Source organism: Hemitrygon akajei, chromosome 1, assembly GCF_048418815.1.
Source record: "Hemitrygon akajei chromosome 1, sHemAka1.3, whole genome shotgun sequence".
Classification (NCBI taxonomy): Eukaryota; Metazoa; Chordata; class Chondrichthyes; order Myliobatiformes; family Dasyatidae; genus Hemitrygon; species Hemitrygon akajei.
The window spans coordinates 190,856,961-190,872,474 of record NC_133124.1 but is presented as its reverse complement, the minus strand read 5'-3'; the positions used below and the strand labels follow the sequence as shown (position 1 = coordinate 190,872,474).

Below are 15,514 nucleotides of genomic sequence, written 5' to 3'. Positions count from 1 at the left end.
TCCCACATCATGAAGACCCTGGAGAGACTTGTTCTAGAGCAGCTCCGGCCTATGGTTAGGCCACACTTAGACCCCCTCCAGTTCGCCTACCAGCCCCGACTAGGAGTTGAGGATGCCATCGTCTACCTGCTGAACCGTGTCTACGCCCACCTGGACAAGCCGGCGAGCACTGTGAGGGTCATGTTTTTTGACGTCTCCAGTGTGTTCAACACCATCCGCCCTGCTCTGCTGGGTGAGAAGCTGACAGTGATGCAGGTGGATGCTTCCCTGGTGTCATGGATTATTGATTACCTGACTGGCAGACCACAGTACGTGCACTTGCAACACTGTGTGTCAGACAGAGTGGTCAGCAGCACTGGGGCTCCACAGGGGACTGTCCTGTCTCCCTTTCTCTTCACCATCTACACCTCGGACTCAACTACTGCACAGAGTCTTGCCATCTTCAGAAGTTTTCTGATGACTCTGCCATAGTTGGATGCATCAGCAAGGGATATGAGGCTGAGTACAGGGCTACGGTGGGAAACTTTGTCACATGGTGTGAGCAGAATCATCTGCAGCTTAATGTGAAAAAGACTAAGGAGCTGGTGGTGGACCTGAGGAGGGCTAAGGCACCGGTGACCCCTGTTTCCATCCAAGGGGTCTACAAATACCTGGGGATACGAACTGACAATAAACTGGACTGGTCAAAAAACACTGAGGCTGTCTACAAGAAGGGTCAGAGCTGTCTCTATTTCCTGAGGAGACTGAGGTCCTTTAACATCTGCCGGACGATGCTGAGGGTGTTCTATGAGTCTATGGTGGCCAGTGCTATCATGTTTGCTGTTGTGTGCTGGGGCAGCAGGTTGAGGGTAGCAGACACCAACAGAATCAACAAACTCATTCGTAAGGCCAGTGATGATGTGGGGGTGGAACTGGACTCTCTGACGGTGGTGTCTGAAAAGAGGATGCTGTCCAAGTTGCATGCCATCTTGGACAATGACTCCCATCCACTCTATAATGTACTGGTTAGGCACAGGAGTACATTCAGCCAGAGACTCATTCCACCGAGATGTAACACTGAGCGTCATAGGAAGTCATTCCTGCCTGTGGCCATCAAACTTTACAACTCCTCCCTTGGAGTCAGACACCCTGAGCCAATAGGCTGGTCCAGGACTAATTTCCACTTGGCATAATTTACTTATTATTATTTAATTATTTATGGTTTTATATTGCTATATTTCTACACTATTCTTGGTTGGTGCGACTGTAACAAAACCCAATTTCCCTCGGGATCAATAAAGTATGTCTGTCTGTCTGTTTTGCTAAATCTGGTAGAACAAACCTTGCTTGTCTATCTAATTCACAAAGTTGTACATACAAGAATAATGTCAAGCCTCGTGCTCCAGTGTAGTACGGGGGGGGGGGGGGGTGGAGGTGGTCTGCAGTGTGGGAAGCATTACCCTCCTCTCTAGATATTAACTGAGGTTCACTCTGTCTTCTCGGATCAATCCTATTTTGAGGAGTGTTACCACCAATATTTACCCCTCAGTAAACACCATGAAAACTTATTACCCGGTCATTACTACTTTGCTGTCGCACTGGAGCTTGATCTGCACGTTTCAGGGTACCTCAGTCCGTAAAAAGTGCTGCACAAATCTTTTATTTGAAAGCTACCATGAAACTTTTGTCTGGATAGCTTGATTTTGGGCTAAACATGCTTGAATTTATAAGGCCTGTTAGTGCTATACACTTCCATGTACTGTCAACTCACCAAACTAACATCAGCCCTCTTCTCGATGGTGCAGCTCGGGACTGACAACAAGTAGCACCAACTACAGCAGGTTAACTGACCCAAGAGAGAAAGTTTCCAGCTTGAACCAACCAAGGAAAATGGAGGATGGAGCAGGCCGTCTGCTCCATTATAGTAACATGAGGACCTGCCCAGACTGTGGCCGTCTGCTCCATTATAGTAACGTGAGGACCTGCCCAGAATGTGGCCGTCTGCTCCATCAGAGTAACGTGAGGACCTGCCCAGACTGTGGCCGTCTGCTCCATTAGAGTAACGTGAGGACCTGCCCAGACTGTGGCCGTCTGCTCCATTAGAGTAACGTGAGGACCTGCCCAGACTGTGGCCGTCTGCTCCATTAGAGTAACGTGAGGACCTGCCCAGACTGTGGCCGTCTGCTCCATTATAGTAACGTGAGGACCTGCCCAGACTGTGGCCGTCTGCTCCATTAGAGTAACGTGAGGACCTGCCCAGACTGTGGCCTTCTGCTCCATTAGAGTAACGTGAGGACCTGCCCAGACTGTGGCCGTCTGCTCCATTAGAGTAACGTGAGGACCTGCCCAGACTGTGGCTGTCTGCTCCATTATAGTAACGTGAGGACCTGCCCAGACTGTGGCTGTCTGCTCCATTACAGTAACGTGAGGACCTGCCCAGACTGTGGCCGTCTGCTCCATTAGAGTAACGTGAGGACTTGCCCAGACTGTGGCCGTCTGCTCCATTAGAGTAACGTGAGGACCTGCCCAGACTGTGGCCGTCTGCTCCATCATAGTAACGTGAGGACCTGCCCAGACTGTGGCTGTCTGCTCCATTAGAGTAACGTGAGGACCTGCCCAGACTGTGGCCGTCTGCTCCATCAGAGTAATGTGAGGACCTGCCCAGACTGTGGCCGTCTGCTCCATTATAGTAACGTGAGGACCTGCCCAGACTGTGGCCGTCTGCTCCATTATAGTAACGTGAGGACCTGCCCAGACTGTGGCCTCATATTCAGTGAAGCCGCATTATTTTGCTGCTTTAGTTAGTGGGGGCTCGGATTTCAGGCACCGTACTTGTTCCTTCATAGGGAGCTCGGGTGAGGACTTCCCAACAGGGCCAATGCAGTCCCTTCGTGTCTGCGGGAGGTTAGTGTCCTGTTGTACACAGAGAGCGTACAAAGTGGATTGGAAAGATTTAGAGGGATATGGGGGCTAATGGGATTGGGTCAGGTCAGCATCTGAATTGGCATGGGTGAGCTGGGCCTGAGGATTTGCTTCTGTACTCTATATGACTCTAAAAGGATATGGACTTGTGGTTGGTGGATCCCACAAAGATGAGGCAGACCAGCAGCAACTGAATCACCCAGTCCTGTTCCGACACAACACAGAACAAGCACATCTTTCTTTGTTGGTGAACCAACAAAGTATTTCCTACAGTAGGTCTGACAACAGTCGACCTTTCCCTTTCTTGGTTACATTTCCACAGCTTGCATCACTTCAGCAGCCTCGGGCAACCTTCCCCAAGCATCGACAGCACAAACTCTTCGCAAGTGTTAGGACCGAACCCGAGTTACTCCGCACAATATCCACAGCCACCCTACAGCCTTGTTAAGCGGTCACCGACCCGAAACGTTAACTCTGTTTCCCTCTCTACGGATGCTAACTGACCTGGTGAGTATTTCCAGTAGAGTGGTTGCACTTCCAGCATCCTTACTTGGCGCCCGCTCGCCACCCGGAAGTGTCATTCCCCGCTCCCTCACTGTAGCAGTAGTTTGCGTCATCTACAAATCACACTCGAGTCACTCTCCTAGGGCACTTCTGCAAACCACGACCCCTGGCACCAGGAAGGACAAAGGCCCCTAGGGGGTGCAAGGAAACAGACCCAGCCGCAGGTTCCCCTCCAAGTCACAACACTATCCAGGCTCCCTTCTCTGACACTGGGTCTGAATCCTGGAACTCGCTCCCTTAAGGTACCCCGGGGACCTCAGCACTTAGCAGCTCACTAGGATAGTCAGGTATGGGAACTCCTCAAGGCACAGAGCCCAAAGCTGAATTTATATTCTAGAACATTCTGCAGTTCTTTGTTTTTTATCTCGAGTCTGGGGTGTGACCAGACAATGATTACTCAGCAATAGCAGAAAGAATGGCTGCCCATCCATCCCCGGTCACTGGAACTGAGAGAGCAGCCAGCTACTCTGGTAAGTGGATCTCGACAGCCATCATCAGCCAGAACACCGAGACAGAAAAGCGCTTCGACATTACCAAACATCAGAAGAATGAGCTCAGGCCCCGAGAAGGATTTCAATATCTCTCATCAGACTGACCAAGGCCATGTTCTTCACCGCTACAAAGCACGTGCCCTGCAGCTTCTGCCTTGCCTTTCAAACATCAGCAAACTTCTCAGTTAACTGTTTTTTAAGCAAAATCCACTAATGCTGGGTTTAAAACGTAAGTGTCAGCTTTAGGAGCAAGAAAGCAATAAAATTCCTGTCACTCCTGGGAACAGGGCAGTTTACAATCTATCAGTGACTTAATGTGCAGAAACATCTGCTGACTAGATCAGTGTACGGACCGTGTAATCTGCAGCATTACCAACGGGATCAGTGTACAGACTGTGTAATTTGCAAAACTGCCAACTAGATCAATGTATGGACTGTGTAATCTGCAGAACCGAGGACTAGATCAGTGTATGGACTGTGTAATCTGCAGAACCGAGGACTAGATCAGTGTATGGACTGTGTAATCTGCAGAACCGAGGACTAGATCAGTGTATGGACTGTGTAATCTGCAGAACCGAGGACTAGATCAGTGTATAGACTATGTAATCTGCAGAACCGAGGACTAGATCAGTGTATGGACTGTGTAATCTGCAGAACCGAGGACTAGATCAGTGTATGGACTGTGTAATCTGCAGAACCGAGGACTAGATCAGTGTATGGACTGTGTAATCTGCAGAATCTATAAATGAAAATCAAAATTAAAACTATGGATGCTGGAAATGTGAGATTAAGCCGAAATTGCAGGGAACACACACGGGTCAGGTAGCATCTATGAAAAGAGAAGCAGTGTTCGTGATTCAAGTCAGAGACAGAATTGGGAGGACATTACTTTCAAAACTGACGCTAACTTATTTTGTACCTCCCCAGTGCTGATGAAGTGTCCTCAGCCTGAAACAATACCACTGTTACTCTATCACACAGATGTTACCCGTGAGTGTTCCCTGCATTTCTATTTTGAGTGTGAAAACTGTAATCTCACCGAGAACAAGGAGGGAGGATGAGTACAAACTGTAATTTTGTCACACATCTGTTGAAGGGAAAACTCAGTTCAACATCCATTCAAATCACTGTGTGGGTGTCTTCACTGACACCAAAGCTAATGTGTTAGATTCGAACTTCAGATGTGCTCTCCTCTGCTTCTCTGTCTGGTATAAAAACCCTTGGTGATATGCACAGTATTGTGCAGAAGTTGTAGGGTGCCTCCCTCACTAGACCCACCCTGCACGGTCACTGAGGTTTTGAGGACAGCCTGCTCTAGGCAGATTTACAGCTGTTCCATATTCCTTCCATTCCCTGATGAATGACTTAACTGTACTCCAAGGGACAGTCAGCGAATATTTATTCAATTAATTACTTTGTGTTTTATATTTGTAATTAATTTAGATCACTTTGTAGAGATCTGCTTTCACTTCTGGCAAGAAAGAGATTTTCTCTGTTGATCAGTGTCAAAAAAAGCCAAATTAAAACCACTGTGATCCAATGTTGTAAAACAATAAAACATTAAAACTTCTGGGGAGTGGGGTGAATACTTTTTATAGACACTGTATATGACTCCTGCACAGAACAGTACACTTGACTTGAAAGTGTACAGTGTGGCCAGTTGTGGTGGAACGAGGAAGAGAGACATGGGGGGACTGAAAGCAGCAAGTGCCAGGGCATGCAGCTTCACACTCTGCACTGGTCTAAGGCAAATGACGGACTTTTTCTGAAGAGGCAGATTTCAGAGCAGCACAGGGCTGCTTCTTAGTATCACTGTAGCCTTGCCCTGGTTCAAATCCATGTTTGCCATACCTAGGAATGATGGCCTGGTTCTACAGTAACTTCTACCACCAGGGTTCCAAATGCTGACTTAGATAATCAGATTTAGGAGCAGAAGTAGGCCATTCAGCCCATCAAGCCTGCTCTGCCATTCAATCATGTGCTGATCTAATTCTTCCAGTCATCCCCACTCCCCTGCCTTCTCCCCATATCCTCTGATGCCCTGGCTAATCAAGAGCCTATCTATCTCTGCCTTAAATACACTCAATGACTTGGCCTCCACAGCCGCTTGTGGCAACAAATTTCACAGATTTACCACCCTAAATTAATTTCTCCACATCTCAGTTCTAAAAGGATGTCCTTCAGTCCTGAAGTCATGCCCTCTTGTCCTAGAATCCCCTGCCATGTGAAATAACTTTGCCATATCTGATCTGTTCAGGCCTTTTAACATTTAGAATGTTTCTATGAGAAACCCCCTCTTTCTCCTGAACACCAGGGAATACAGCCCAGGAGCTGCCTGACGTTCTTCATATGGTAACCCTTTAATTTCTGGAATCATTCTCGTGAATCTCCTCTGAACCCTCTCCAATGTCAGTATATCCTTTCTAAAATAAGGAGCCCAAAACTGTACACAATACTCCAAGTGTGGTCTCACGAGTGCCTTATGGAGCCCCAACATCACATCCCTGCTCTTATATTCTATATCTCTAGAAATGAATGCCAACATTGCATTCGCCTTCTTCACAACCGACTCAACCTGGAGGTTAACCTTTAGGGTATCTTGCACAAGGACTCCCAAGTTCCTTTGCATCTCTGCATTTTGAATTCTCTTCCCATCTAAATAATAGTCTGCCTGTTTACTTCTTCCACCAAAGCGCATGACCATACATTTTCCAACATTGTATTTCATTTGTCACTTCTTTGCCCATTCCCCTAAACTATCTAAGTCTCTCTGCAGGCTCTCTGTTTCCTCAACACTACAAGCTTCTCCACCTATCTTTGTATCACTGGCAAATTTAGCCACAAATCCATTAATACCATAGTCTAAATCAATGACATACGTAAAAAGCAGCAGTCCCAAAACTGACTCCTGTGGAACTCCACTGGTAACCAGCAGCCAGCCAGAATAGGATCCCTTTATTCCCACTCTCTGTTTTCTGCCGACCAGCCAATGCTCCACCCACGCTAGTAACTTCCCTGTAATTCCATGGGCTCTCATCTTGCTAAGCAGCCTCATGTGCGACACCTTGTCAAAGGCCTTCTGAAAACCCAAGTACACCACGTCTACTGCATCTCCTGTGTCTACCCTGCTTGTAATTTCCTCAAAGAATTTCTGTAGGTTTGTCAGGCAGGATTTTCCTTTCAGGAAACCAGGCCGGCTTTGGCCCATCCAGAGTAGTTAACAGTAGCACAGGTAACAGGCAGAACAACTGGCACGGTACCGTGGCAATTAGCACAATCGTTGCACAGTGCCAGTGATTACCAGTCGGGCTTCGATTCCTGCCACCATCTGTTCATTCTCTCCGACACCACGTCCTCCAGGTGCTCCCGTTTCCTACCACATTCCAAAGACATAAAGTTGGGGTTACAGAGTTGTGGGCTTGCTGTGTTGGCATGGGTAGCTCAGGGACACCTGTGGGCTGGCCCTTGGACTGTGCTGGTCGTCGGCACAAAACAACGCCCTTCACTGTATGTTTGGATTTTTCGATGTACATAAAGCAGCTCTATTCTTCTTTCAAGCACAGGCCAGTGCTGGTGAGGCAGCCGGTGCAGAAGGCTGGCTCCGCGGAGGCTGCACCAGAAACCTCTGGTTTGGGCCGAGGCACCTCACACCTACCGTTGTCTCCTTGGTCTGGATCCATCTTCAGTGCAGGCCAACCACAGCCCCACCCTGAGACCGTGGTGCACGGCTCAGCCCGCTGTAGGAAGGACACTGAGTGTATGCATGCAAATGGGTATCCTTTGCTTACACGCACTGCTGTTTCCAAAGAATGTCAGGGTGATACAAGACCATAAGACGTAGGAGCAGAACCTGGACATCTGGCCTACAGAGTCTGCTCTGCCATTCCATCATGGCTGATTATCCCAAATCCATTCTTCTGCCTTCTCCCCATAACCTTTGACACCCTTACTAATCAAGAACCTATCCACCTGTGCTTTCAATATACCAACAACAATCTCCATATCCATCTGTGGCAACGAACCCCACAGATTCACCACCCTCTGGCTAAAGAAATTCCTCCTCATCTTTGTTCTAAAGGGACGACCCTCTGTTCTGCGGCTGTGCCCTCTGGTTCTAGACTTCCCCATTATCGGAAACATCTTCTCCATGTCCACTCTATCTAGGCCTTTCAATATTCGAGAGGTTTCAATAAGATTACCTTTCATTCTTCTGCTCCCTTTGGTGCACCTCAAAAGGCAAATACAACCGGCTCTGGGATGATCCAGCACAGTCACGTTTTCCTGCTTCCTCATAGCACTTGCACCAAGGGCCTACAGGGACGAGGTCCAGCACCTGGCCGCGTGGTGTGCCGACAACAACCTGGCCCTTAACACCCAGAAGACCAAGGAGAACATTGTGGACTTCAGGCATGCTAGGAGCCACACTCACGTCCCCATCTACATCAATGGAGCTGTAGTGGAGTGTGTATCAAGCTTCAAATTCCTTGGTGTCCACATTTCCGAGGATCTCACCTGGTCCCTGAACTCCTCCATCCTGATCAAAAAGGTGCAACAGCGCCATTATTTCCTGCGGAGCATCAAGAAAGCTCTTCTCTGTCCCAGGATACTGACGGACTTTTACTGCTGTACCATTGAGAGCATACTCACAAACTACATCTCAATGTGGCATGGCAATTATCCCGTATCGGACCGCAAAGCAATCCGGCGTGTGGTGAAAACTGCCCAGCAAATTATCGGCACCCAATTGCCCACCGTTGAGAACATCTACCATAAACGCTGTCTGGTCAGGGCGAAAAGCATTATCAAGGATGCAACTCACCCTAACCATGGACTTTTTACTCTCCTCCCATCCGGTAGGCACTACAGGAGCCTCCGCTCCCGCACCAGCAGGCACAGGAAGAGCTTCTTCCCTGAGGCTGTGACCCTGCTGAACCTCACATCACAGCGATAAGCACCCATATTGACCTGTCTCAGTACTTTTATATTTGTGTGCTGTAGCACTTACTTTTTATTTGCAGTTATTTTATAAATAACACTATTCTTTGCATTTCTGGTTAGATGCTAACCTGCATTACATTTGGCTTTGTATCTGTACTTGACACAATGACAATAAAGTTGAATCTAATCTAACGTTTGTGGAAGCAACAGTGAGAAACCTGCCTGAAGTGAAATGGGTGCCCACCTGACAGTATCTGATGCGACAGGGTACAATGTTGCTAAGACTGAGGTAGAGGTACCTTGAACTAGACTTCCCATCTAGCATCATAACTGATCATCAGCTCATGGTACAGAACTTGTTCTAACCATCCAAAACTCCCGATTTAAGATGACGCGGGTGAAATACAGTGACGACTTGCTGGCAGCAAACAAAACTATTAGCTACTTTATTCATCAGCCCTTTCCTGTACAACATTCACTGCCTGTAACTTCCCTTTTGGAGGTTTTGAACTGCCTGTATAACCTGGCATTTTTGCAGTCTGAACTGAAGTCTCAAAGCTGCAGGATGGTTAGCGACGTGGCGGGTGTGGGCCAAATTGAGACAGCAGGGCCCGGACCCCAAGAATGGGGAATGAGCCAATGTTTGGCCACTTCTGGAGTGAATTTGGAGCCGATTCAAAACAGCAGAACAGAGCCAAGTCAGAGTCAAGGTGGTGGGGCTCAAGCCCGAGAGTAAGGCACAAGCCAATGTTTGACAGATTTAAGCCACGGGCCAGATTGAAAAGGTCAGTTACGGGTCAAGTCGAGGCAGCAGGGCCCCACTCAGAGAGTGAGGAGCGAGCCGATGTTTGACCGATTCAAGCGCTGGGCCAGATGGGAAGGGTCGGGCATGGGTCAAATTGAGGCAGGGCCAAGAGCGAGGAACAATTCACTGTTTGTTCAATTTAAGCTTTGGGCCAGATTGAAATGGACAGGGTGTTGGGGCTGGAGGTGAGCGATAGGCTGGTGTCCACCTCGCTGTTCACCAGGTTTATTCGTCTCTGCGCTGAACTGAGGCTGTGGCCTGAAACGGGTTCGTGGGTTAGCTGTGACCGGGTTCATGGCTGTGAACTCATTTTCATGAACTTCAGTTCTGAACAGTATATGCTTATTTTTACTGCTAGCATGGATTGTTTTTTTCTGCACATCGGGTGCTTCATGGTCTTTTTTAATGGATTCTAGGCTTTGTTGCTGTCTATCCAAGGAAACAAATCTCCAGGTTGTACATAGTATACATAGTTTGACCTTTGCCTGAGACTGTAAGCACTGATAAAGGTAGAGATTGCTGAATGCATCCTGGTGTCAAATGGTCCTGGTACATCAGAGGTGGTTCCATCACTGCCCCCGTGACTGCAGCAATTCCTTCGCTGTACCTCTCTCAAAAATCAGAAGGAACAGTGTATGTAAATGCGAGGCTGGAGGCCCCTACTGACCCACCTTAGCCTGGGAGCCCTGCACAACCCACAGGTGCAATGCAGATGCAGGAACTGCAGTGAAATAACCTTAAGCTCTGGCTGACGGGTGTAGAATAAGTGTAGCAGGCAGCCAGCCGAAAGGTCATTGCAACGTCCTAACCTAAAGCTACACATCCTGCAGTGAAAACTACAGGGCCAGACGAGAAACAACAAAAACTTCTTTAATCTTTGGCTTAAATGGTAGCTGCAGTGTACCGGGTTGTTTTCCTGGTGATTTAGAATGTTAATGGAACCTGTTTTTCCTAGCGATACAGTGTGGAACAGCCCCTTCCAGCCCAACGAGCCGTGCCCCCACCCAGCAACCCTCTGATTTAACCGTAGGTTAATCACAGAACAATTTACAATGACCAATTAACCCACTAATCGGTATGTCTTTGGACTGTGGGAGGAAACCCAAACGGTCACGGGGAAGAATGTACAAATTTTCTTACAGAGGATGCCGAAATTGAGTTCAGAACTCCAACGAGCTGTATCAGTGTCACACTGACTGTTCATTGATTTGATTATATTTACTTCTAACTGTGACAAAGAGTCAACTCTTCACTGGGTATGACCATAAACATAGGTCAACTACGGAAACGTAACGTCTATAATTTCACCTCAGCAGATCACTAAGTCAGCTGCCACATTCAGGCTTGAGGTGAGGATAAAGGGAGCCCCTTCATGGACTCGATGGGCTGAATGGCTCCTTGTCACAGCTAGACCATGGCTGAGATAAGGGCCCACTGGTCAGGAGGCTGCTGGTCATCCTCTCAAGCCTGAGTTAAGACTGTAAGACCCAGGAGCAAAATTATGCCTTTCTGCCCAATGAGTCTGCTCCACCATTCTATCATGGCTGATTTATTATCCCTCTCAACCCCATTCTCCTGCCTTCTCTCTGTAACCATTGACGCTCTGATTAATCAAGAACCTATCAACCTCCGCCTAAAATATACCCAATGACTTGGCCTACACAGCTGTCTCTGGCAAAGAACTTGACAAGATTCACCACCCACTGCTACAGAAATTTTTCCTCATCTCTGTTCTCAATGGCTGTTCCTCAATTCTAAGGTTGTGCCTCTGGTCCTAGACTGCCCCACTATAGGAAACATCCTCTCCACATCCACTCAATCCAGACATTTCAATATTGGATGGGTTTCAGTGAGATTCCCCCTATTTCTTCTGAACTCCAGTGAGTACAGGCCCAGAGCCATCAAACATTCCTCATATGTTAACCCTTTCATTCCTGGGATCTTTCTCATTAACATCCTCTGGATCCTCTCCAATGCCAGCAAATCTTTTCTTAGATAAGGGGCCCCAAAAATGTTTTTGGACCCCAAATGCGGTCTGACCAATGCCTTATAAAGCCTCAGCATCACATCCTTGCTTTGGCATTTTAGCCCTCTTACAATGAATGCCGACATTGCATTTGCCTTCCTCACCACTGACTTAACCTGCAAATTAACCTTTAGGGAATCCTGCACGAGGACTCCCAAGTCCCTCTGCAGCTCTGGTTTTTGAACTTTCTCCTCATTTAGAAAATAATCCACACCCTTATTCCTTCTGCAGACACCCTGCTTCCTAAACACTATCAGCCCTTCCACCTATCTTCACACTGTCTGCAAACTTTTCCCCAAAGCCATCAATTCCTTCATCCAAGTCACTGACATATAAAGTAAAAAGAAGCAGTCCCAACACCGACCCCTGTGGAGCACCACTAGTCACCAGAAGTGGATCAGAAAAGGCTCCTTTTATTCCCACTCTTTGCCTCCCGCCAGTCAGCCCATCTTCTATCCATTCTAGTACCTTTCCCATAATACCACAGGCTCTTATCTTGCTAAACAGCCTCATATGCGGCACCTTGACAAAGACCTTCTGAAAATCCAAATAAACAACATCCACTGACTCTGTTGTCTAACCTGCCTGATATTTCCTCATAGAGTTCCAACAGGTCTATCAGGTAAGATTTCCCCTTAAGAAAATCATGCTGACTTTGGCCTGACTCTTGTGCCTTCCAGTACCCCAAAACCTAGCCTTCAACATGTTTCCAACCACTGAAGTCAGGCTAAATGCCCTATAATTTCCTTTCTTCTGCCTCCCTCCCTTTCTTAAAGGGTGGAGTGACATTTGAGTAACAGCTGACCAATGTCACACCATGATTTCACTCGTGCCTTCTGAATCTCACCGCGTCCTTTCTTCCTCACTGAGTTACACTTCTCTCCATCGCACTGCATCGTTTTTCTTCACGTCCTCTGCCTCCCACCATCCGATGACGGCCTTCGCAATAAAGCAAGTTCCTTCCCTTCACCAGCTTGGTCTACTGCCCAGAAACTTTGCTACCCCCTTCCAAAACTGTGATCAAGTAAAGGCTACAGCACAGGAGGCTGTTCAGCCCATCCATTCCAAGAAAGAATTCCCTTTACCTCACCTTCAATTCCAACAGCCCCCACCCCCTTCCCATCTTTTGTAGCTAACACCATTTTGTGCTTCCACCACCCTACCTGTGGTTCCAAAGACAAAAGATGTTTTTGCAGCCTTCTTCTGCCCATCACCCTCCCACGCCTCTCATCCCTCGGCACCTCACAACGAGGGCAAGTGGTATACCTTCACTATCTTCCGAGCCTCTGAGAAGATCTCAGACCCTGAAGAGGAGGAGGTCATCCATTGCTCCAACCTCTCGCACTAGCAGGCCTCACTGTGTCACGAATTCATGCATGTGCCTGGACACAACCCAAGTGAAACACGGAGCTCTCTATCAGCCAACTTTCCGAATCAGCCTCTGTGACTTCCAAGCATCACAGCTCTCCGAATACAAGACCCATCTTAAAGTCACCAGAAGTTTCATTTTCTCTTTGGCAGAGAGAGGACGGGAACAAGCAGGGGATGGGAGTGACAGGTGGGGGAGGGTGGGGAGAAGGAAAGCAGGGGATAGGAAGAAGGAGGGGATGAGAGAGAGGCAGGGAGAAGAGAGGGAGAAGGTGTAAGAGAGGGAAAGGAGGAGGGGAGAGGGGGAGAAGGGATGGGGAGAGGGAAGAGGAGGGTGGGGGAGGGAGAGGGAGGGGAAGGGGAGAAGAGAAGGGATTGCAGGAAGACAGAGTAGGTGGTGTGGAAGAGGGGAAGAGGCAAGAAGGATGGGGACAGTAGGAGGGCATGGACAAGTGGAAGGGAAGAGAGGAGGAAGAGAGTAGGAAGGGGATTGGAAAGAGGAGGTAGGGGAGCAGGTGATTGGGAAAGGGGAGGAAGTAAGATGGTGGAGAGAGAGAGAGGAAGAGTGGGGGTGTAGGAGAAGGGGAAGAGGAGAAGAGGATGGGGGAGTGGCAGAGTAGGTGTGGGAGGGTGTGTGGATGGGGGAGAGTGGGGGGGGTAAAGAGGGTGGGAAGCAGAGAGTGAGAAGAGGGGAAGACAGAGGGATGTGCTGGCATTTTCAGGAGGATAGTTTCAGTACTGGATTAAAACTCACCCTGACCACCATCTAAACACACTGCTTACCTGTGGTGAAGTGAAGCATATCCTTCTGTCCTGGGATCTACCCACGATCCAACCCCATGCTATCCAAAGTACTCAGCCTGAGAGAGCACCTGATGCACACCTCTCCCCGAGCACAGGAAATAGCAGGGAACCTCCTACAGCAGTGAGGGAGGGACATCCGTTTGCAACCTGCCCCCCAATACAGGAGCTTTTCTGGTATCCAGCACAAATTGTCTCCGCTCCGGCCCCTGCAGACATTCTCTCTCACTAACTCCAACCCCCAGCTCCGTTTACAGGCCATTCGCTTTTTCCCCGTACGATTTCAGTTCCCACCCCTTGCCCACTTGTGCTCGGCTTTAAACGCCGATAATTTGCGACACTTTCCACTGCCCCCTCCGGAACTGCGGCCCGTTTTCCTCCGAGGCTGCCAGACATGCAGGGTGCTTCCAGTCTGTGGTCTGGTTTCACATACCCCGCGACTGGAGTGCTCTGCCGGCAGCCTCTCTTACCGATCCATGCGGCCTCCACGGTCAGCAGAACGCTACTGCGGTGCCAACGACCCCCGCTCCTCTCACGCCGCTGTCTGTAAGGAGTTTGTAAGTTCTCCCCGTGCCTTCGTGAGTTTCCTCCGGGTGCTCTGGTTTCCTCCCGCGTTCCAAAGGCGTACAGATGGGTTAGGAGGTTCATTGGTCACATGGGTGTAATTGGGCGCATGGGCTCGTTGGGCTGGAAGGGCAAGCTACCATGCTGGATCACTAAATAACAATAAATAACACAAAGTATTCCCTGGGGAGACAGCTTGACTCCCTGTCTCCCCCAGCTCCGTGTGTACCTGTAGAGCCAGCAATCTCAGGTAAAATTATACCCTATAATTAAATGAAGTCTCTTCAACTAAATTGCTCAAATAAACACAAGATCAAAGGATGCAATCAATCCATGTAACCTTGTTTTAAAAACACTGCCATCTTGCAATGGCACATTCTGAAATCCACCATCAGCACACTACTTACCTTTAACATCTTCATCTTCAATTGTTGTGTTGCTGCTGTCAGAAGACTCCTGTAGACAAAACAGAGAAGTCATTACTCAGGATCCTCCGCAAGCTCGCTGCTTGGCACGGTGTTAACGGCACAATACTGAACTCAGTGCAGAAAACAGAAAAAAAGGAAAGGAAAGCGGTGATTTGAAAATGACAAAGCTTAAGAACTGAGCGAAACAGGATAGGAGAGAGCATGAAGATGAGCAGAGAAGGAAAAGGGATCCAACTTATGGGGGATTAAACCATGCATTTTCCTTTTAAATAGAGACATGGCTATTGACCAAGCAGTGGGGCTAAAGGATTTGTCAACACTTTTGAGTTCCGATGCAACCTGAAACGTTGACAATTCTTCCCTCCACAGAAGCTACTCATTCTGTTGAGTTTCTAAAGCAGGGTTTGGTTCTCCAGATTCCAGTCTCTTGTGTCCCAAAAGTTACTGACATTTTAATTACTAGTCCTTCTACAAAAAAAAAAGTGAGATCATCAGAGAACTTGAGGCCTGCAGACAAGTCACTTGACTTGAGAGCGAGGTCAACAGAATCCACACAGCCTGCCTGTCTCTTGCCAGTATTAGGCAGAGGGAGTCGAGGCCCACGTTCTCTTCACCCTTCCTACTTCTT

The 15,514-nt window shown here is 48.3% G+C and overlaps 1 protein-coding gene across 50 annotated transcripts in view; it reads right to left on the bottom strand.

Annotated features, from left to right (window-relative positions):
* LOC140733858 (calcium/calmodulin-dependent protein kinase type II subunit beta) overlaps positions 1 to 15,514 on the bottom strand; it is a 312,164-nt gene that overhangs the window by 40,144 nt on the left and 256,506 nt on the right. For all 50 annotated transcript variants that reach the window (XM_073057549.1, XM_073057550.1, XM_073057551.1 and 47 more), the window contains one exon: positions 14,866 to 14,914. In XM_073057549.1, coding sequence (XP_072913650.1) covers positions 14,866 to 14,914 — 49 coding nt within the window. The remainder of the gene's footprint in view (positions 1 to 14,865; positions 14,915 to 15,514) is intronic.